This window comes from Staurois parvus, unplaced genomic scaffold (assembly GCF_062004578.1).
Source record: "Staurois parvus isolate SC_StPar_1 unplaced genomic scaffold, SC_StPar_1.0 ptg000911l, whole genome shotgun sequence".
Taxonomy (NCBI): Eukaryota; Metazoa; Chordata; class Amphibia; order Anura; family Ranidae; genus Staurois; species Staurois parvus.
In genome coordinates, this window is record NW_028318707.1 from 685,279 (window position 1) to 707,605 (window position 22,327).

The 22,327-nt window shown below is 41.0% G+C and overlaps 1 protein-coding gene across 1 annotated transcript in view; it reads right to left on the bottom strand.

Moving 5' to 3' along the window:
• The window catches only part of SMC3 (structural maintenance of chromosomes 3), a 52,582-nt gene extending 30,956 nt beyond the window's left edge, over positions 1-21,626 (bottom strand). The window contains exons 1-14 of the mRNA XM_089656502.1: positions 21,471-21,626; positions 18,539-18,614; positions 16,370-16,408; positions 13,920-13,987; positions 12,875-12,946; positions 12,717-12,796; positions 12,092-12,170; positions 9,503-9,620; positions 9,250-9,425; positions 9,052-9,132; positions 7,044-7,208; positions 6,813-6,934; positions 3,356-3,569; positions 62-165 (exon numbers count right to left, since the gene is read on the bottom strand). Coding sequence (XP_089512628.1) covers positions 62-165; positions 3,356-3,569; positions 6,813-6,934; positions 7,044-7,208; positions 9,052-9,132; positions 9,250-9,425; positions 9,503-9,620; positions 12,092-12,170; positions 12,717-12,796; positions 12,875-12,946; positions 13,920-13,987; positions 16,370-16,408; positions 18,539-18,614; positions 21,471-21,485 — 1,409 coding nt within the window. The 5' untranslated portion in view covers positions 21,486-21,626. The remainder of the gene's footprint in view (positions 1-61; positions 166-3,355; positions 3,570-6,812; positions 6,935-7,043; positions 7,209-9,051; positions 9,133-9,249; positions 9,426-9,502; positions 9,621-12,091; positions 12,171-12,716; positions 12,797-12,874; positions 12,947-13,919; positions 13,988-16,369; positions 16,409-18,538; positions 18,615-21,470) is intronic.
• Between the last annotated feature and the right edge of the window lie 701 nt (positions 21,627-22,327).

Here is a 22,327-nt window from a genome sequence, read left to right on the forward strand (position 1 = left end):
ACTGCTGCCATATAGACAAAACATTTTTGTTTGCATTTTTTTATTAACACTAAAGTCTTACTTTCGCTCGCTCTGTAGCTCATCCTTCTTATTTTTCACCTCATAGTATTTTTTATCCAGTTCTTCCACCCGAGCTTTCACTTCATTCAGATCTTGATCTAGTTTCTAAGTAACCAAAGTGAAAAGCAAATCATCATAAACAAGACTTTTAATATTGTGCACAAATATTTCCCATATTCCTAAATATTGCTCTGTGTGGGTTCCCCTTGAAGTTGTATGGCCAATAATATTCAAGCAGTTTAGTGTTAATTTCCTCCTGTACATGTTTGTTCTAATCATCTAAAAAGTATGACAAAAAGAAAAAAAAAAAAACAACACACACAGACACAAAAAGTCGGTCTCCCTCCTACACACACTAAATTCAAATTAATCCTGCCATCAGCACAACCAACAAATTTCAAAGGATTGACAAGGATTTGCACCACAAGATGTGTCCTGGGCGTTCCAAACTTGGACGAATGCAGTACTGACTTTTAGACAGTCCCATAATCACAACAGAATAGAGGTACTGACAGTGTCTGTGGTGCAATAAATAAGATGAAATGAGATGTGTTCAGACTAGGAGCAAAGTTTTCCTTCTTGAATACTGCATATCGGCACAATGGGATTCTGGTCAGGCCACTATCTGCATGAAGTTTGCACAATCTCCCTATGCTTGAGTGGGTTTTTTTGGAGCACACTAGCTTCCTCCCACACTCCAAAGACATGCTGGTAGGTTAACTGGCTGCTGTCTAAATTGGCCCTAGTATGTATGTGAGCTAGAGATCTTAAATTGTAAGCTCCTTCAGGGCAGGGACTGATGTGCATGTACAATATGCAAAGTGCAGCATGAATAGACAAAGAAATATAGTGTAAATGCCTGTATTAAATATATATTGTGCATGTCATGGGTTTACAGCCGCCATGATGCACTTGGGAAGGATTGTTTTATTGTTAAGCTTTGCCACCTTGAGTTTCTGTTTTTTTTAACCACCTCCCATCCGGCCATTGTATATAAACGGCCAGACGGGAGCAGTGCAGGGTCGGGTGGCCATTTATAAGCGGCCTCCCCGCACCCTGCTTGTGAACGCTCGTGGGGAGCACGCAGCACCGCGATCCGGTGCCCACCGGACACAGTGGCACATCGATCGTCAGACGGGACCTCTGTGCGAGGTCCCGATCATGTGATCACTGATTGGCCACATGATCACATGCACAGTAGTAAGCAAGATGTCACTTCTGACATCATTGCTTACTACCTGTGAATGATCACAGAGGTCACATGGTACAAGGCTATTCACAACAGCCTTGTACCATGTGACAAGCTGTGACCAATCACAGCTCACACAGTAGTTCTCAATGGCTGCAAGAATGCAGCTAGAGAGAAGGAGGAATGATTGCTTTTACAGCCTTTACGGGTGTAAAAGCAATCAGTGTAAAAAAAAAATCTTCATCACCCCCACAAGTAGTACAGTGTCACCATGGACTTTTTCATTTACATAGCAAAAAAAAATAAAAAATCCAAGTTGTGAATAAATGCCACCAAAATAAAGCTTTATCTGTCTCAAAAAAATGCTAAAAAATAAATATGGGTACAGTGTTGCATGACCGCGCAATTGTCATTCAAAGTGTGATAGCACTGAAAGCTGAAAATTGGCCTGGACACGAAGGGTGTAAAAGTGTCCAGACTGGGAGTGGTTAAACCAATCACTATAACAATTTGTACCCAGCTGTTAGTTACAGACATGGTCCCTTTAACCACGTGACCTCCACCCTATAGCAGATTTACTGCTACAGGGTGGACGTTCTGTGCAAAATCATATATATAAACGTCATTTTGCATCTCTGCTACGGGGGGGGGGGGGGGGGGGCTGCTTCTGCTGTGACTGGACACAGCAGAAGTCAATCAACAGGTGCTGGCCAACAGATGAGCGCTGGCACCCATTGATCACTGAGGACCCTGACATAACACAGCTCTGCTTTGTTTACATAATCAGTGCTGTGTTATGTCAAACAGCAATAGCCTGCTTTTATTAAGAGAATAAAATTTAGCAGATTGCCTAGTAAAAACAGCACACAGTGCACAAAAACACTGGCTAGGCACAATTAACCCTTTGATCACCCTAGATGTTTAACCCCTTCCCAGCCAGTGTCATTACTACAGTGACAATGTATATTTTTAGCACTGATCACTGTATTAGTGTCACTGGTTCCCACAAAGTGTCAGCGTCAGACTGCTGCAATTTCGCAGTCCCGCTTTAAGTCGCTGATCGCCTCCTCCATTACTAGTATTAAAAAAAAAAATTCCAGTATATATACCGCTGTTTATAGACGCTACAACTTATGTGCAACCCAATCAATATATGCTTACTGGGATGTTTTTTTTTTTTTTTTACAAAAATATGTAGCAGAATACATTTTGCTCTAAATTTATAAAAAAATTCGATTTTAAAATTTTTTCTATTGGATGTTTTATAGCAGAAAGTGAAAAGCTTTTTTTTTTTTTTTTTTTAAATGTCTTTGTTTTTTCATTTATAGCGCAAAAAATAAAAATATGCAGAGGTAATCAAATACCACTGAAAAAAAGCTCTGTTTGTGGGGAGAAAAATGGCATAAATTTCATTTATGTACAACACTGCATGACTGCGGAATTGTCAGTTAAGGTGACGCAGCACTGCACCGCAAACAATGGCCTGGTCAGGAAGAGGGGGGTAAAACTTCCGGAGGACAGGTGGTTAATGAGCTCCCGTCACCAACAACCAAAATATTACAGGTAAAAGCACAGAAAAACCAAGTGCAATGTTCACCTTTGATAGCAAATTTTATGTTCTAAATAGTCAATTCCCTGGTAAAGCCCACTCCCTCCTTGCATGTCATAGCCCTCTCCTCTTCTGGGGGTGTCTAATTACTGTCTGTGCTAGCCCAGCCACTTTTTTCCTGCCCCCCTCCCCCCCTTTTCTTTAGAGATACATTTTACACCTACTAACAGTAGGTGAGCTGTAAAGAGGAAGGTGTGTGGGAAATATGAGCAGACCTCAAATTATACTGCAGTCAGGCTGCAATGTAATAACCACATCAATGTATGACAGCGTTTCTCAAATTCTAATAAAAGACGTGCTGCTTCACAATACAGATATTTAACCAAAGTGGGTCCCCATGTGGGTTTACACAGATCATGTGCTGCTCAGCATTGTTGCATGTACAACAGCTTCCTAAACAATCTCCACTGTTTTCGATAATTAAAACTTCTGATCCATTTCACATTAATTTTTTTTTACACTCAAAAAGAAACCACATCAGCCCAAAGCCTACTTACAGAGTACTGCTCAAGATTTTTCTCCTTATTTGCTTCAGTATCTTCCAGATCTTTGTGTATGGCAGCAATCTGACGCTTCTTGTCATTAATGGCCTGGTCTAAAGACTTGAGTTCTTTCTTAATCCATTTATCCCTCTCTTCTTTAGAGGTGAACTGGCTACCACGCCCCTGCTTGGCATACAGGTCAGTCCTCTCCTGTGTTGCTTGAGCCAATCTAAAACAAGTTTAAAGAAACATTAAAGCAGAATTCCAGCCAAACAGCAAAATACACATATTTAAATAATGAAATTGTAAAACACCTGTAACTTTGTTAAAGCATTTTTGTGGTTCAGTATATAATGTAATGCGGGGATGCTCTGTTGGTTCTTATTTTTATATTTCCCAGTGGGCACAACCCCTAAATGCAAAGTCCCACATACCTTGTTATACTTAAGGGGTTAATCCTCTGCATTGTGTAAAAATGCTGTTTGATCCTGACATCTATGATCCTCCCCTTCTTTCAGTGCCCCATCTTATCTCCTGATAAGACATATCATGTGAAGTCACTCTGCACATGCTCAATTTGGTGTGCATTGCTACAGAGGCTTTATTTTTTTGGATAAAGTGCATGTGATCAGCACAGAGCTAATCAGAACTGTCGAGACAGAGGTGGGGGGTCCTACATCCTTCTGCAACAGAATGAAAATCTCCTCCTACAATCTTTAACTTGTGCTCTGCTGGACACTGCTAGAAGTTACAAGACTGCTATATACTGCTGATGAGAAAAGGTATTTAGCAGTTTATATTTGCTAAAATAATTGCACTTCCATGTTCTATGGGAGACCAGATAAATTGAATGCCGGGTCCTGGGTTTAGTAAGACGAAGTCATTTTTGTGATTCATCACATCCCTACCATTTTATATAGTCTGGAAGGTGCAGAGACTATGCAGAGTCTACATTTTCTTTGTCGTCCTCTAACCTGCTCACTTGGTAATTAGCTGGCTATTATAAATACACATTCGGGCAGTTATACCTGCATCAGGAATTCAGCAATGATTCCTGATTCCTTAAGATACTAAACTAAAACTGTATCCTCAGTTTACTGGAAAAATAAACTAAACTTGCCAAGTGGCCATCCTCCTAGGGATGAAGCATATATATCAATAGCTCTGCTGCACATCCTTAAGAAGAAACAGAGAATATAGATTTCATGATTTATAAATAGCTGGAAAAAACAAAAAACTTTTTAGGATGACAAAGCACATTTACATCCCAAACGTTATCCATTTTGGTTAGAGTAGGGGGAAGGTTAAAACCACTGGGTGCTTTTCTGTTTTTGCTATCTGTGCCTCATTAGGGAGAATTCCCCTCACTTTCCATCTTAAAGATGCAACAGAAAGTGAGAGGATCTCTCCCCAGTGACAGATCTCCCCTCTTCAACAGTTGTAAAGCAACAAGTGTCTACACTGAAAGATTTCCCTTCTATTTCCATTCTGGTGAGAACTCAACATTTTAAATTTACTCCTCACTAACATTATCCATGACACAGATGATCTGGACTATTACAGAGTAAATGTTCCTAATGGGAACACAAAAAGCAAAAAAAAAAAAAAAAAAAAAAAAAAAAGACGGGTTCAAATACGTTACCTCTCAATTACTCTATTAAAAAAAAAAAAAAAGACTGGTGTCTTTCTTCAACATTTTCTACTAAGCAACCTTAGGTTTTTTTTTTTTTTTAATAATTACTGAAATTCTTATTTGGAATCTATTCACATTAGGTGAGCTGGCATACGTTGATCAAAGTATATCAGTGCACATACATTGGATACAATAGAAGCAGCTCCCACTAGCGCATTGCGCTGATGTGTGCTGCCCTGTATTAACCTCTTGCCCTCCAGAAGATTTACCGCCCATCCTGACCAGGCCATTTTTTGCTATTTGGCGCTGCGTTGCTTTAACTGACAATTGCGCGGTCAAGCATTGCTGTACATAAATGAAATTCATGTCAATTTTTCCTCCACAAATAGAGCTTTCATTTGGTGGTATCTGATCACTTCTGTGGCTTTTATTTTTTGCACTATAAATAAAACAAGACTGACAATTTTGAAACAAAAAAATAAATATTTTTGACTTTGTGCTATAAAAACATATCCAATATATATATATATATTTTTTTTTTTTACAGCGTCCACAAATGGCGGTATATATTCTGGAATTTTTATTTATACTAGTAATGGCAGAGATCGGCGACTTATAGCAGGACTGTGGCAGGCATTCTGACACTGGCTGGGAACTAACTGCCACTGAAATCCCCAGTGACACTAACACAGTGATCAGTGCTAATAAAAAGCACTGACACTGTACTAATGACACTCGGCAGGAAGGGGTTAACATCTGGGGCAATCAAAGGGTTAACTGTGTGCAGTGTGTGTGTTTTACATTGTGTGCCGTTTTACTTGGAAGACATACTGCTTTGAATCTCTCAGCTGTGCAGAGACATAAAAAGAAGCATGTCCCTGCTGACAGCAGAAAAGCATGTGTTGTTTATACACAGGTCTCTCCCCTGTCAGCTTTGCCGACGATCACCGAGTGCTGGCCGGGATCGGTGATTGACATCCCCAGACGCCAATAGCGGGGCAGGTACGGCGGCGTGAGTGCCCCCTACCTGGAAAGCCATACTGCCCTGTAGCAGTACTTCTGCTATAGGGCGAATGGCAAGTGGGTATAGGTATAAAAAAAAAAAAAAACAAAACAAACACAACACACTCTACCCTTTTTAGGCACAATGTAACAAGTAGCTCAATGTACATAACAGCAAGAATCAGTTGAATTTTGTTTCACAAATAAAGCTTAGTGAAGTAGTATTTCACATTTTAAAACCCAAATGTGAATTCATGACAATGTACATGCATTTACGCACACTCAATGCACACACGGTGGCCCCTAAACTACACACAACTACAAATTTAAAAAGGACAAATTTACAGGAAATTAAGAAGTTGGGAAAAATAAGCTTTGACTCGCAACAGAAAAATGATGGAATTATAATATCAAAGTTGCAGTTTTATTTATATACCCTGACTCCAGAAGTTTGATTAGACCAGTGTTTCTCAACTCCAGTCCTCATGGACCCCCAACAGGTCATGTTTTCAGGATTTCCCTCAGATGAAACAGCTGTGGTAATTACTAAGGCAGTGAAACTGATCAAATCACCTGTGCAAAATAATGGAAATCCTGAAAACATGACCTGTTGGGGGTCCATGAGGACTGGAATTGAGAAACACTGGATTAGACAAAGTCTGTTCTGAAAGAATGCTACTATATGCATATACTGCTATATATTTACAAGGTCAAACGAAAGCAAAATATCCTAATTGTCTATTTGGACATTATACAATAACTAAAGGATTCAAAAGCACTCTGGCTACTGGACAGGAAGAGACACATCTACATGGCATGTAAGCACTTGGAACACACCTTGCAATGCCGCTTTCTTCTTTCTGTTTCACACTACTGAATTTGGGCTCCGTTTCAGCCAGCTCCTTCTGCTTCTCCTCAATTTTCTCCAGTAACTTCTGCCTCTCTTTTAAGAGACGTTTCTAAACAAAAAAAAAAAGAAAGGAAAAAAAAAAACACAAGTTAAAAGAGTTTAAAGCTTGCCATATGCAGACACACCAGTCATCCTTCACATTAGGCAGCCATAGTTACCCTCTGCTCACTGTTACCAGCCAGTTCATCCTGCAGATCCTTGGCTTTCAGCTCTAGTTTGGTTCTCTGTTTTATCTGCTCCTGCCTTTCTGCACTCAGTTGCTCTTTCTCCTCCTTCATCGCCGAGATCTTTGATTTCAACTCGCGCACTTGACGCTCGATTTCCTAATGAAACACAAATAAACTGGTTTCCTTAATCTGAAAGCACATCACATAATATTCTAGCCACAGATCAAAACAAAGCATACTCACCTTTCCTTTACTTCACTGCAGCTCCATTCACCAGAGCAGCATGCTAGTTACCCCGTGATAGTCCTGGGCCGAACACCAGAATTTTTACATGGGAAATTTCTGGTAACATTAAAAATCTCTCTCCTTTTTGCTCACCAAAATTCAGACAACACTCCAATTACATATCTTTTTTTTTTTTTCTGTTTCCCAAAGGCACGATCCTTCTAGGTATAAACGTCACAGCTGGCATGACAAAGCAACTTCCTACTGGTTGTCCGGCAATGGGAGTCATCTGAGGATCCAGAAGAGGAACCTCAGTGGTGACACCGAGAGGAGACCATTGGATGTAGGCACATCTACACTGCTGGATTACTGGTCTCCAGCAACTGGAAGTGGTGCGGGTGAGGGACCTGCACAGCAGACTAAGGGAAGTAAAATATGCTTCAAAAAGGTAAAAAAACAAAAAAAACACAACACCATGAAAAACAGGTGAGAGAAGGAGGGGTTTTTTTTTGCCCTGAGAAGCCTGGATTTATATTCTAGAAAGAAGGAGCTTACATTTTCTTCTGCTATGATGGCAAATGTTGGTGAACGACAAGAGGCCTCCAACTGTTTATTATTGTCTAGAAACCTAATGAATACCCTGTTGCAATCCATTTGAAGTCCTGACCCACTGATTTCTGGAGGTCTGGTTCAAGTAGACGTCCGATTAAAACCTAACTTAGCTTAAAACCTGCTCCCTCTCCCATTCTAAGCCCTACACTAAACTACCCTTCAAAGAAAAGATGCCTATACTTACGTAATATAAGGGTTCTCCAGTCCAGTCATGTGATCTCCCCAGTGGCTGACTTCAGTGAAGAGGAGAGAGCAGGGACAAGGGCTGCAGGGTATGGGCGATAATGCCACCCATACACTTACTATGGGGCATCCTTTGTCATCTGTCCAGAAGCCGGCACTGGGAGCCGATCATGTGACCAGAGTGCCCTTACATTAAGTATAAATTAAGTATAAACAGCTTTCCTTTATAGGTTAGTTAGCATGGGGCTCAGAATGGGGGTGGGAGCAGGTTTAAGCTTATTTAGTTTTTTACTATATTTCAACTTTAATTCAGCTCATAGCCAACATTTGTATATAAACTAAAACCTGTAATTACCTCCTTAAGACAATATCTTTAAAGTGATTGTAAAATGTGGGTATCACCCACAGAAGCGAAGGAATGCCTTGGGGGCCGATTTGTAAAACAGAAGTACGGTTGAACCCAAAGCTATATTCCTGTTTGAAAAATAAACATTAAAAAAAACAAAAACCTGACCTGTCAATGAAATGTAATCATCTCTCCTCCAACCATGGTGCTCTCTCTTGTGCTTCAAGCAGAGAGAACTGCCCAGGTTACTGCAGGCTACAGATGTGGCCTGCATTTTATGAATACGCTATACAATGCTATGCATTGAATAGCCCTGTGGATTATAACTGAGAAAGGATAGCGATATCTGCACTGTTATAAATGAGCCCCTTAGTGTCTGGAGTCCTATAGGCAAGCCGTATACTTCAGAAATCTATTGCAAGTTTTAACAGGAGCCCTCTTAACTACTGTATCCTAACTCGATTTCCCTTACTGATGAACATTTATGAACAGAAACATTTCAGCCAAACTCTCAAAGCCTGGCCAGGTAACACTTTATAAGCGATGTTATCAATACTGCCAGACAAGCACTAAAAAGTCACCAGAAACTTTTTGCCTTGTTCAGACCCCATAAACAGAAATGAAAACACTCACCTCCATTTTATCTCTAGCATCTTGTTGAGCATCTCTCAACTGCCTTGATTTTTCACCGCTGGTCTCACGCTTTGAGGAAAGCTAAACAAAATAAAAGGAGGAAATAAAGTGTTGAATAAACCATTTGAAAAGTTACAAGATATATATATGTCCAAGACTATAATAGTTATATGTTGGTGGTTGGGTCAATAGACTTGCCTCGTCCATTTTGGCCCGTGTTTCATTCAGCTCCTGGTTGTAGATGGTATACTCCAGTGCTCTCCTCATTTTGTCCCATTTCTGGTATTGGGCAAGTTCTTCCTTCTCTTCCTCTAGGGTGTGCAATCGCTCTTCGATGTACTTCAGTAGCTCATTGATTTTTTCACGCTTACCCTCTGTAGTAAATCAAAGTGATGTGTGACTAATGATCTGATATACCTTCACAAATGCTAAGTAGGGGAATTTTACTAACCAGTTTCCTTCATCAAGGAGATACTCTCTTCTTTCCTCTCATCGTACACCCTAGTCCCAGCTACTTCCCGCAGCAACTTCAGACGCTGAGAGTCCGGAGCTGTGGCCATCTGATTAATCTGAAAGAAGCAATGCAACCAATTTGCCACCACCCAAAAAGGTATACAAGTCAGCAGTTACAGAGCAGGATTTATTGGTAGCCTAGCAGTTCTCAAACCTTTTCTGGTGCAACCCCTTTGGAAGAAGTTGAACTTTCATTCCCCAACTTTACACATTTTTTAGATGAGTCATATATACAGATAATACAAAAAGGGACACATTTTGTTTTATTGAAATTGATAAAACAGGAACTGCATTTGTAGTCCACAGTTGAAGGAACTAGGGTGCACCCTAAAAGACATGTAGTCCTGTACCTATATATATTTGCCCCAGGAACATGCTACCCACTAGTGAAACACTTTTTATAGAGCCCAGATGCTGTTTTTTATGGCCAAACCTGCATGATCAAATAGACTCATCCAAAATGGCTGCCAGAGTCAACAGTTACAGACACCTTTGGTTTATGTTGTTGCTCGACTTCTTCCTTTCTAGTGCCATGATCGACTGGATGATGCCTTGTGACCATCGCCCTCTCAGATCACTATGGTACACTGAACAGGTTTCCATAGTGATCCTAGCCAGCAGCTTGACAATGCCACCCACAGCACACCCTCAGGGGCACTTCTGAGTAAATAAGATGTCAAGCACACATAGTCCCCCTTCCCCATGTGGTGACATTGTTGCCCCCAAACAAGGTGTACACTTTGGCAATCACTGTGTTAGCCTAAAAAGGCACTGGAGTAAAATCTACTAATCTAAAAATGAAACAGGAGAGAAGCAAAACTAAGGGCTGGTTCACACCAGGCAAGTGCATTCCTGTTCATTTGAATAGGCTGAAATCAACCTGCACAGCACCAAAAGCACATGCATGCAATACTTTAAAAAAAGCACTGCAACCGGATTGTATGGTACTTCTGTACCATGTGATCCGGTGCAGGAAAATGCACTGCGCTTGTGACCTGCATTTAGGAGGTTGTTACCATTGTACTAACACCCGCTTCAGAGTACAATGCGTTTTGAACGTGGTGCAGGAAACGAGCATGGCACGCGGGTTTTCCACACAACATCAAAAGCTACATTTATGTAAACTTCGAAATAACTTATACTTTTTGGATCAATCTGTCCTTCTCAACCAGGGTTCTGTAGAACCCTACAACACCTCCAGAGGTTGCTAGGGGTTCCATGAACAATGAGCAATTTCTGCTGCTTGGATTAGTACCCACTGACACCAGCACCACTCTTTAGCTTTCAGATGTAAGGGGAAATTCTTCCCACTGACCACAAATGTAATAAACATTCTTCCCAATGACCACTAACATAATACTAATATATCCTGAGCGGAATTATTTTCAGGGATCCCCTGAAACCATTATTTCAAAGACTTCTCCATTTTAAAAAAGGATAAGACAGGCTGGCTAAAGATATTATTATACATTCACTTAAAGTGGAAGAAAGGTCTCATGCACACAGGACATTTTAAAAGTGCTACTCCTCTTGGTAGCAACGTTTTGGCAGAAAAAAAAAAAAACGCCTGACACTTTTAAAACCATTTAAGTTTGTTTAAAAGCATCAAGCACTGAAACGTTAATTCATTTCATTGGCCAGAATAATAATTTATTCTGGTCATGGAAATGAATTAACGATCAAGCACTAATCGCACACGAGTTTATACGCCTCAAGCATTTTTTCTGCCAAAACGCTGCTGCTCCTGGATGCACTGGCAGTGGGTTTTTCTTACAGCTCCCAAAAGCCCCTGCCACTAAAAGCTTCTAAAAGTCTATGTGTGTGTGGACATAGAATATGGAAGGCTGTCTGGAAGCGGTTTAAAAAAAACAAAAAAAAAAAACACCCTAAAAGTGGCTGCAAATACACCCTTTGTGCATGAGGCCTAACTCATCTTAAAAATGTTCCCTCGTCCCTCTAGCTACCTACCCTGTCAAAAAAAAATCTACGTACTTAATCCCTCTCTGATCTGGTCATGTGATTCTGCAGCTCCAGGTTTGACAATGGCCGTGAATTATGGGAGCCATGACGTCACCCATAGGCTTCAATGGCCCAGCTGATGTTGACACAGGGGTGCACAATTTAATTTTTTTTAACCACAGGATAGGTAGGAGGAGAGGGAGGGAAACATTTTTAAGAATAGTTATAGTTAGGCTTTTCTTCCACTTTAAACAGATTTTATGTTCTCTTCAAATTTCTTCACAGATACAATAACATTTAACACATTCGATAAAAGCACTGTCACAGGGGATGTGTTTTTTAAATAACCCATGACAGAGAACAGATGCACTTAAAAAGATATTTTTTAATTTTGCCTGCAAGTTAAACCTCTGTGTCTACTTATTGTGATAGTATAGACTGGCTGAGATACTATTTAAAAATAAATGTATTATTGAAGAAATGGCTAGTGAGTATTTGGGTTCTTTTGTATTTCCATCTAAAACTGCACTTCAAATATTACAATGCCACCAGTTATAAAAGAACATACCTTTCCCTGTTTAACAATGTAGTAGGGATTACTGCGGGAAAAGCCAGCGCTTTCCAAAAGATTCATTACATCATTTTTCCTGTAGGAAATAGGAATTGCACTGTTAGTGTTGAACACTATACAACTCGAGTAAATACTAACAATTTAAACAAATACACAACGTGATATAGCTTTTTTGAAATCCCAATTTAGCATAGGTTAAATATACTGTGGATGTAAACCTCAAATGGGTGACCTTTAGTTTGCTCAGTGTACTGTATATGAAATAACGGTTTTCCCCCCCATAACACAGACTTCAGCAAGTGCATGTGACAGTGTAATAATGCAGGTGCAGGAAGTGTCTTTTTTAATAGGAATCTTCATTTCAGGATCTCAGGGAGAAAAACAGCAAATTAAAAAAAAAAACTACATGAACATATTAAAGTGTATTGAGGTTTCAGTAAATGAATTTAGATTTACTTGAATTCTAAAATCTAATACAGAAGTAGCATTACACATTTGCTGGCTTTCAATTTGTGATTATTCTGAGAAAGGCTCTCCTATAATGTGGAATAATAATGCCAAATGGCCTACTCTGCTAATCATAAGCAGTCAGAAAAGTCTAAATATCTGTGTCAACACTTACGTCACCATTTTCTTGTCTAGGAAATACTGATCCTTTTTGGCTCCAATCACTCTTCGCAGCGACACCTCCTCCTTGTCAATCTAATTAAAGAATTAATAATGTCAATACAATCATGGAGATTTATAAGTTTCATAAATCAAATAAAGAATTGAACGTACTGGCAATCTGTTGTCGGAGTTATCGAATATAATTTCCACGAAGGCAGAAATGACTCGGGGACCTGTTCCTTCCTGAAGGAAAAAGTATTTTTAGTTTTGCTGTATTTACATCTATCTTATATGCTAAAAAGCTGTCTTCTAAAATAAAAGAACTGCTCCACTGCTCGCCTGATGGTTGTTACTGGCTAAAATGGAATTCCAAATTAAATCACTACAATATTGTGTTAGCAAACTTCCACAATTCTGGCTCTAAAATTAAATTAATTGCTCTCATTGTGTGCTCTACAGTTGTTCAAATTCCATATTCTCAGGATTGTACATACAAGGCATCTCCTTTCACTTTACTTTACTTCTTCATTCAGAGTGGCAATGTTTTTCCAGCCCATCCTCTATCTTCAGTGTTGCCCTTCTTATTTTGCATGCTACAGGTTTCCCCTGGGAGGAAACCATGCTTTGGTCTGAGGCCCACCATTATATGAAAGAACACATCCATGGTATCACTTTAGATGTGTATGTTCCTCCCTTCTGGCTAAATATGTGTGTTATTTCATATAACATTCAGGCTCAGTTTTGTCGTGTGCTGAAACGAATCTTAACACCAGTATCAGACAGTGATGTGTGGATGTGCATGGTCTACATCATATAACCACAAAATAAAAAAAAAAAAAAAAAGGAAAAAATATCAGAGATTGGTGAAATTATGTGGTTTATGGGCAGTTATTTTTAGGGTCTTATGTAATGCTCATATGCAAGACATACAGTAGTTCTAATGCATTTACATTCATTTGAATTTCTGCATCTGTCTCAGCTGGAAGCAACTATTATGTGACACATGCCAAGAACTACAACCAGTCAATTCACAAACAACTACCGAAGCTGCCACAAGTGTTCTGATTAGCCTACTGGTCTTCTTCAGTTAATTGTGTCTTTAATAATGCAAGATATAGAAATAACACTGAAAGGAAATAAAATACTACTATGTCTAGTATTAAATGAAAAAAAACAATAAAAACAATTAAAGATTTGCAAAATATGAGTTACACACATGTAGAAGAGCCAATCTCTGCTCTGGTCGGAGATGACTGAATTCATCACTAAGAACAAATTGGATGGCTAGAAAGGAAGAGAATAAAAAAAATAACTAAGTACAAAAAAAAAAAAAACCCAAACATTCACATCATAATCGATTTCAAAACACACTCTATATTTTTATTTCATGCTTAACACTGAACTCCAGGCAGAGAGAACAAATTAATACATCAAAGTATGTCTTAGTGATTGTAAACCCTTACATATACTCAGTGAAGTGACTGGCCTCAGGTGATATACAGAGATGAAACAAATCCTCCTTCACAAATAGTGCTTGTCTATCTGCAGTCTTTTCTGCTAGAATTAGGTCTTCTCTAAGTTTTTCGGAAAAAAGGGGCTGCCAGCTGAAGTTACACTCAGCAGAGTTCAGTGAGGAGAGCTCTGAGAGCTGATTGGAGGGAAGAGACACACCCCCCTCCACACAACTCACAGGAAAAAGGGTTGATGCTGTCAATCTGCTGGAGCTCCCTCCCTGTCACTATTTTTCTCTTGGTGTCAGGAATCACTCAGAAGTGATAGCAGAGGAACAAAGCAGCAGACATAAATGACACTTAGTGCTCTGGATAGAGACAACTACACACTATATGCTTTGTTCAGATTTCATTTCTGAGTTTTACAACCACTTTAATGCATTGTTAAAAGTATAGATAAACCGAATAGAAAGAAAAAAAATAATTTGCCAGATAAACCTGCTCCCTCATGTATACTTCAACTATGCATTTCGCAGTTTACCCAATATCACAGTTCGAAGGCAAAAAAGTTACATTTTTCAGAAGTGCAAAAAAAAAAAAAATATTTAGTTTGGTGTGGCTGACAGAAAATCTTGCAGGTTGTCAACAGTTGCCAATTCTGCAACATGGGGAAAAATTCATGCCCTTTCCAAGGACAGCAAGACCCTGTCAGCACAGGGCTCCTTCTAAACACAGGGCAAACCGCAAAAGAAGTGTAAATATGCTCACCTTGCCTGCAGTCTGTCTGTTGAAGTCTGCTTAGCTGCTCCTTGGGAGCAGCATGTATTCCATACTTCAGGAAGTTTAGAATGCCTGCTTCCCACTGTTTGCTGTCATTCCTCCGCCTGGCTCATAAGCCATTACAGGCCATACAAGTCAGTGCTGTGTGTGGTAACAACAGTAGCAGGTATTCAACTCACCTGAATGCCTGAATACCTGCAGCAGCTGAAAAGCAGCGAAGTGGCAGTTTTTTCAACATACCAGCAACAGTAAAGCTAAATATGTTGACTCTTCTTTAACACGCTGCCTTGTTTTAAGAAACACCACAAAAAATCATGACTGAAAAAAGCAATTAGGATACCATCTGTCATCAAAACTCAGAGCAAACAGCTAAATACATATATTGGCAAATCAGAAGCCAGTCTTATAATTTACACACATTTTTCACACTGTACAGCCAGACTAGTGATTTCCACAGTACCCGATTCATCTTCCATGTTACCAATTGCAAGATTTATCCCCCTTCATGACCAGGCCATTTTTTGGTATGCAGCGCTGCGCTACTTGAACTGACAATTATGCAGTCATGCAACACTGTACACAAGTGAAATTTATATTATTTTGTTTTTCACACAAATAGAGCTTTCTTTTGGTGGTATTTGATCACTGGGTTTTTATTAATTTTCTGTATATATTGAAAAGAGACCAAAAAAAAAAAATTTTTTTTACTTTTTGCTATAATACATATCCATAAGAAAATAAAAACAACATTTCTTCATAAATTTAGGCCAAAATGTGTTCTGCTACATGTCTTTGGTAAAAAAAAAAAAACAAAAGCCCAATAAGGGTATATTAATTGGTTTGCATGAAAGTTATAGCGTCTACAAATGGTGGTATATATACCAGAATTTTTTTTTTTTTATACTAGTAATGGCAGCGGTCAGCGACTTATAGCGGGACTGCAATAGTACGGCAGGCATTCTGACACTAACACAGTGATCAGTCCTAATAAAAAGCACTGACACTGTACTAATGACACTGGGCAGGAAGGGGTTAACATCTTGGGCGATCAAAGGGCTAACTGTGTCAGGGAGAAATTACACTGTGTGTTGTTTTACTGGGGGGCATGGTGGTTTTTTTTTTGTCTCCCTGCTTTGCAGAGAGATAAAAACCAGCATGTCCCCGCTGACAGGAGAGAGATCAGCTTACAGACAGCTCTCCTGTCAGCTTCTCCTCCGATCACCGAGTCTCGGCCATGAATCGCTGGCTGGGACCCGGTGATTGACACCTATAGGAGTCAATGACCACATAGGCAAGACGGCATACGTGTGTCCCCTACCCGGAAATGCAAAATCACATATACATGCGATTTTGCCCAGAACTGCTACAGTTTAAGCTGTTTATATAGCTGTTTGCCTTGCGTTCCTCTTCAATAGAATAAAAAAAACAATCTTACCGTAAAAGAAATTACTCTTGCCAGATCCATTTCTTCCCACTGTTAAAAAAAAAGAAAAAAGAAACTTTAAGAAACTTTCATGGGAAAAAGCCTTTTCTTGAAGTGGCCCCTATCCCTGAATAAAGGAAAGCTCAGCTATAAACATTTGGAGAAAAATGTGCCTTACACCCTTAGTTTTCAGCACTTAGTCAAAAGGTGATGCCATTGGGCCTTCTCGTGTGATCCTGGGAAATCGAAGGATTCTAAAATATTATTATATTAATATTACACAAGATGTATATAGCGCCAAGAGTTTGCGCAGCACTTTACAACATGAGGGCAGACAGTACAATTACAATACAATTTAATGCAGGCAGAATCAGAGGGCCCTGTTCATTAGAGCTTACAATCTAAAAAAATGATACAAAAGGGAATAACTGTGGGGGATGAGCTGATGAAGAAAATAAAAGTAGTTATTAAGTAGGAGCAGGATAGGCTTCTCTGAAGAGGAGGGTTTTCAGGGACTGTCTAAAAGCAAACAGAGTAGGAGATAGACAGATTGGGGTAAGAAATTCTATAGTATAGGAGAGGCTCGGGAAAGTCCTAGAGGTTAGCATGGAAGGAAGTGGCAGGGTAGCTAAACAGCAGGAGCTCTTGGGAGGAACAAAGAGAACGATTTAGTTGGTATTTTGAGACCAAGTTAAGTGATGTAGCTGGGGGCCGAGTTGTGGATGACCTTGTAAGTATTTTGCATTAAATTTGTTGAGTGAGCGGAAGCCAATGGGGGGGAATGGCAGCGGGGTAGCAGACACTGAATGGTTGGTAAGGTGGAGGAGTCTGGTAGCAGTGTTCATGATGGACTGAAAGGCGGATTACCTAGGTAAGCCAATGAAAAGTGAGTTGCGGGAGATGACCAGGGAGTGAATTAGAAGCTTTGCAGTATCATTGGTTAGGAAGGTGCATATTTTGGAGATGTTGCATAGGATGAGGCAGCAAGATTTGGACAGTGATTGGATGTAGGGTCCAAAGGATAGTTTAGATCACAAATTTCACCTTGACATGGACAGGCTGATAGTTGTGCCATCAATCTTGACAGAGAGGTCAGGGGAAGGGGTACATGGGGGAGGAAATATTATGAGGTCAGTTTAAGATACATTGACTGAGGAAGTGATGTGACATCCAGGCTGATATGTCTGTCCAATGAATGTGCTCCTGCACAATGCTTGAAGCCTCTTCTAGCAAGATTCAGGATCTTGGGTTGCCTCGGGATTCTGCTGTGAGGCCCAGTGATGTCAGCGGCATCCAGAGAAGTGCCTGGAAGCCCAGCAAGTAAACAAAGCTATTTTTCCTAAAGTTTATTTTTTCAATTCTGGATGAAATGCAATAGAATTAGAGGTTTTGCATAGTTTTTATTGCGGTCTGTGTCTCTGCTTTTAGACAGCAAGTGTACAATCCAAACGCACACATTCCTGCATTAAAAATGGCTGTGTGTATAAGTGGGTGCTGCAGCGACCGACGGCTGGAACCGAACAAAATCAGCAAGGAAAAATGTCACCAGTGCACCGAGGATCACCAATATGGGTCCAAAGGTTTTAATGAACGATCACATAGTTACTGCAAGGTAACGTTTCGGAGTCTCGCAGGACCCTTTCTTCAGGAATGTGCCTGATGACGGGGTCCTGCAAGACGTTGCCTTGTAGTAACTATGTGATCGTTCATTTAAACCTTTGGACCCATATTGGTGATCCTCGGTGCACTGGTGACATTTTTCCTTTCTGCTTTTAGACAGGTCACAAGAGCAAGAGGTGACGGGAAATCTTCCAATGGGCACAAATGTTCTAGTGATCTAAAATGGGAATTCGCCTTTCACTTTAAAATTTCCTCCCACTTCCTGCTATCTTCAAGACAGGAAGTAATGAGGAATACCACTAGCAAAACACATATAGCAAAAAAACACCTGATAAGAGCTTTAACCCATCACCACTATATTCATAATACTCTGGGCTACCCTTACACTTTAAAGTATTTTTATAGCTTTCACTAATTTTTTTTCTTTTTATGCAGTTGATGGGGGATTGCAGCCTAAGTAGACCCTGTGTTTTCATGCAAGGTCGGCCTAAACTTTACTTTTGTGCCATCAAAAATAAAGCGGTTAAAAATAAGATGCTATTAACTTGTGTTCATACATACCAATAACATTGTGTTTTGAACTAAAAGGATCAACAATAGTCTGATCTCTGTAGCTGCGAAAGCCTTGAATGATCACCTGAAAAGAAGAAAAAATAGAAACATGCCATAAGAGTCATTTCATCTCATTTCAGCGCATCTCTTCTCATTGGGCACTGGAACTGTACACAAGAGGAAGTGTGGTTCAATCAACTTCTAAAGCAGTGAGGGATGCCACTATGAAAACAAGCTAATTTCCTAAACTGGACATCCAAAATAATTTGTTCACCCTGCAAGTAAACCTGTCGCCCGATTGCTTCCACACATTGCCAGCCTTTCCACCCTCCCCCCCCCCGGAGGTCTCCTGAGCTTCACTTGCCCAACTGCGGGCCCGGGACGCGCTAGAGGGGAGGAGACACGTCCACTCCCCTCCCCTTCTTGTCCTGACCTGGAAGTGATGTTATGATGTCACTTTCGGGTCCCCGTTCAGAGATTCCCAGCCATGGTAACCAGGAAAGAATGTAAGACTTTGTCCCCTATGTGATGGAAAAAAAAAGTTTTTTTTTCTTTTTAATTGTAAAAAAATGAAAGTTACACCCAAGCACATACCATCCCCCCTCCAAAAACAAATAAATTGAGGCCCCCCACATATACGCAAGTGCAAACATAAAAGCACACGCTGGGGAGCCTACGCATGAAAATGTCAAACGCATGACATGTTAACATGTTACATATTGACACGCACACCAAAATGAGAGCAATAATTCTAACACCAGACCTCCTCCATAACTAATGACCTATAAGAAGCTTTAAAAGTGTCACCTATAGAAAATATAGGGTACTGAAGTTAGTCGCCATTTCACGAGCGCGCACAAATTTAAGGTTTGACATGTTGGATATTTACTCGATGCAACCTCGTCTTTTTATATTTTACAAAAAAATTGGATAATTTATTGCTTTTTTGTGCCCTAAAATTAACTTAAATTAATTATTTTTTACTGAACGTTTGCGGCAATATCGTGCGACTGAAAAAATTGGAACTACTATTTTATTCTCTAGGGTCTCTGCTTTCAGAAAATATATATTTGGGGGTTTTATGTAATCTTCTGGCATAAAATGTTTTTTTTAAACTTGTGCAAAAAATGCAAAAATGGCTCTGGCAGCGAAAGGTAGGATAAGCCCCGACCCACTCTTTCCTGAGGAGCAGCCAATCGGTGCTCAGTACACTGCAAGGTCTCTCCCCTCCCTGCTAGTCCCCTGGCAGTGCTGGAGACAGACAGGGAGGGGAGGAGGAGATAAACAGCGCAATGTTAAAAATATTAAAACGTAAGTCACCATAAAGCCCCTTTTGTTATCAAAAGCCCCCGACATTCCTAATATCACCCAAGATTCCACCGCTTCCCAACCACCCAATAGCAGAAATACTGCTACAGGGCGGCAAGGGGTGCCCAAAATCACGTGTATATATACGTGATTTTGCATTTCCAGTTAGGAGGAGCGCACGCGCCCTACCTACGCTGCCATTTACGGCTACGGCTGTCAATCACTGGGTCCTGGTCGGTGATGACTCGCCGGCACCCGGTGATTTCTGACAGGGAGAACTGTTTTGTTTACAAACAATTCTCCTCCCTTTCAGCTTGGGCACACTGCTTTGGATGGCTCTGCTCAGCACAGCCATCCAAAGCAGTGTGATTACAGTGAAGCACACAGACACGCCCCCTAGTAAAACACAGTAAACCCTTTGATCACCTCTCATGTTAACCCCTTCCTGCCCAGTGCCATTAGTACAGTGTCAGTGCTATTTTTTTTATAGAACTGATCACTGGATTACATAGTTAGTCTGGCTGAAAAAAGACAAAAGCCTATCCAGTTCAACCATTAAAAAAACAAAAAAAAAAAAAAAGATATAATCCTATACCCACAGTTGATCCAGAGGAAGGCAACATCAACAGTGACACCAAGTCAGCCACCCCCCCCACCAGTGTCAGAATGTCCACCGCAGTCCCGCTATAAGTCACTGATCGCCGCCATTACTAGTAAAAATAAAATAAAAGATCCCAGTATATTTCCCGCCATTTGTAGACGCTATAACTTTCCTGTAAATCAATTAATTTACATGTATTGGGGTTTTATTTTAGCAAAGACATGGAGCAGAGTACATTTTTGCTTAAATTTATGAGATTTGATTTTTTTTTTTCAATTTTTTTACTGGACATGTTTAATAGCAAAAGGACAAAAATATAGTTTTTTTTCTCAAAATTGTCGGTCTTATTTTGCTTATAGTGCAAAATATAAAAACAGCATAGGCGATCAAATACCACCAAAAGAAAGCTCTATTTGTGGAAAAAAAAGGACGTAAATTTCATTTTGGTGCAGAGTTGCAGGACTGCGCAATTGTCAGTTAAAGTAATGAAGCTCCGCAACGCAAAAAACTGGCCTGGTCAGGAAGGAGGAGGGGGGAATCCTCAGGAGGGTAAGGGGTTAAATACGGTTTGGTTTTTTTATCAGGACAAGTAGACTGGGCCCCAATTTAGTCCCTAGACAAGTAGTTTTTTCAAACATTTCCACAACCCTACAGTGGTCAGTATATGAGGTGTAGTACAGTGTTCAGTACATGTGGTGTGGGGTGTAGTACAGTGGTCTGCATAGGAGGGGCAGTGCATAGTGCAGTGGTCAGTACGTGTGGAGTGTAGTACAGTGGTCAGTATATGAGGTGTAGTACAGTGGTCAGTACATGTGGTGTGGGGGTGTAATACAGTGGTCAGTACAGGAGGTGCAGCGCGCAGTGCAGTGGTCAGTACAGGGGGTGCAGTCTGTGGTCAGTACACGAGTGTCGGTGTGTCTCCCGGGCCCGGTCAGTATACGGTGTAGTACAGTAGGTGTCTCTCTGGCCCAGTCAGGCCTCGTCTCTACAGCCGGCTCCTTCTCGTCCTGCCTCGGTCCCTCCGCCCGGTACCTGTTTGATATACATGTCCGCAGCGATCCGGGGCCCTCCTGCGTGGCCGCGCTCCGGTAACGGGTGTGCAGGGCCGCAATCCCGGGCCCGGACTCGGTTACCACCAGTCTCCCGCCAGCAGACAAAATGGCGGCCGTCTCCTCCTCACACATCGAGGACCGTACCAAATACGAGGATGGGGGGAAGACAGGTCTCCGGGGCGAACAGGAAGGCTAACCGGGGATAACCGGGAGTACAGTGGTACATAGGATGGGGAGAGATGACGGATGGGGCTTCAGACACACCAGAGAACCGAGAAATTAGGCATCTGGACCTCCCGGGACCGGCGAGAGGTGGTACAGTCCGCCCGAGGAACACACTGGCGCCAAACTAAACACTGAACTGAGTGTGTACAGAAGTATACAGTACACTCCGTGTATACACAGCCACTAGGGGCAGTGTGCGCTACACTCTATACTCAGCCACAGGGGGCAGTGTGCGCTACACTCTATACTCAGCCACTAGGGGCAGTGTGCGCTACACTCTATACTCAGCCGTACTGTACACTTATACGATCACCTTGCTCTGCACAGCTGATCAACCCACTTAATACAGGGGACCGAATGCGGGCCCCGGACATTGCCAGAGCCACCGACAATTCTCAGTAAATGTAATGAAGCATGAAGATGGACAGAGAATACAGACACGCTACAGGAGATGACCAGAGACTGCGGACACAGTACAGGAGATGACCAGAGAATACAGACACGCTACAGGAGATGACCAGAGACTGCGGACACAGTACAGGAGATGACCAGAGACTGCGGACACAGTACAGGAGATGACCAGAGAATACAGACACGCTACAGGAGATGACC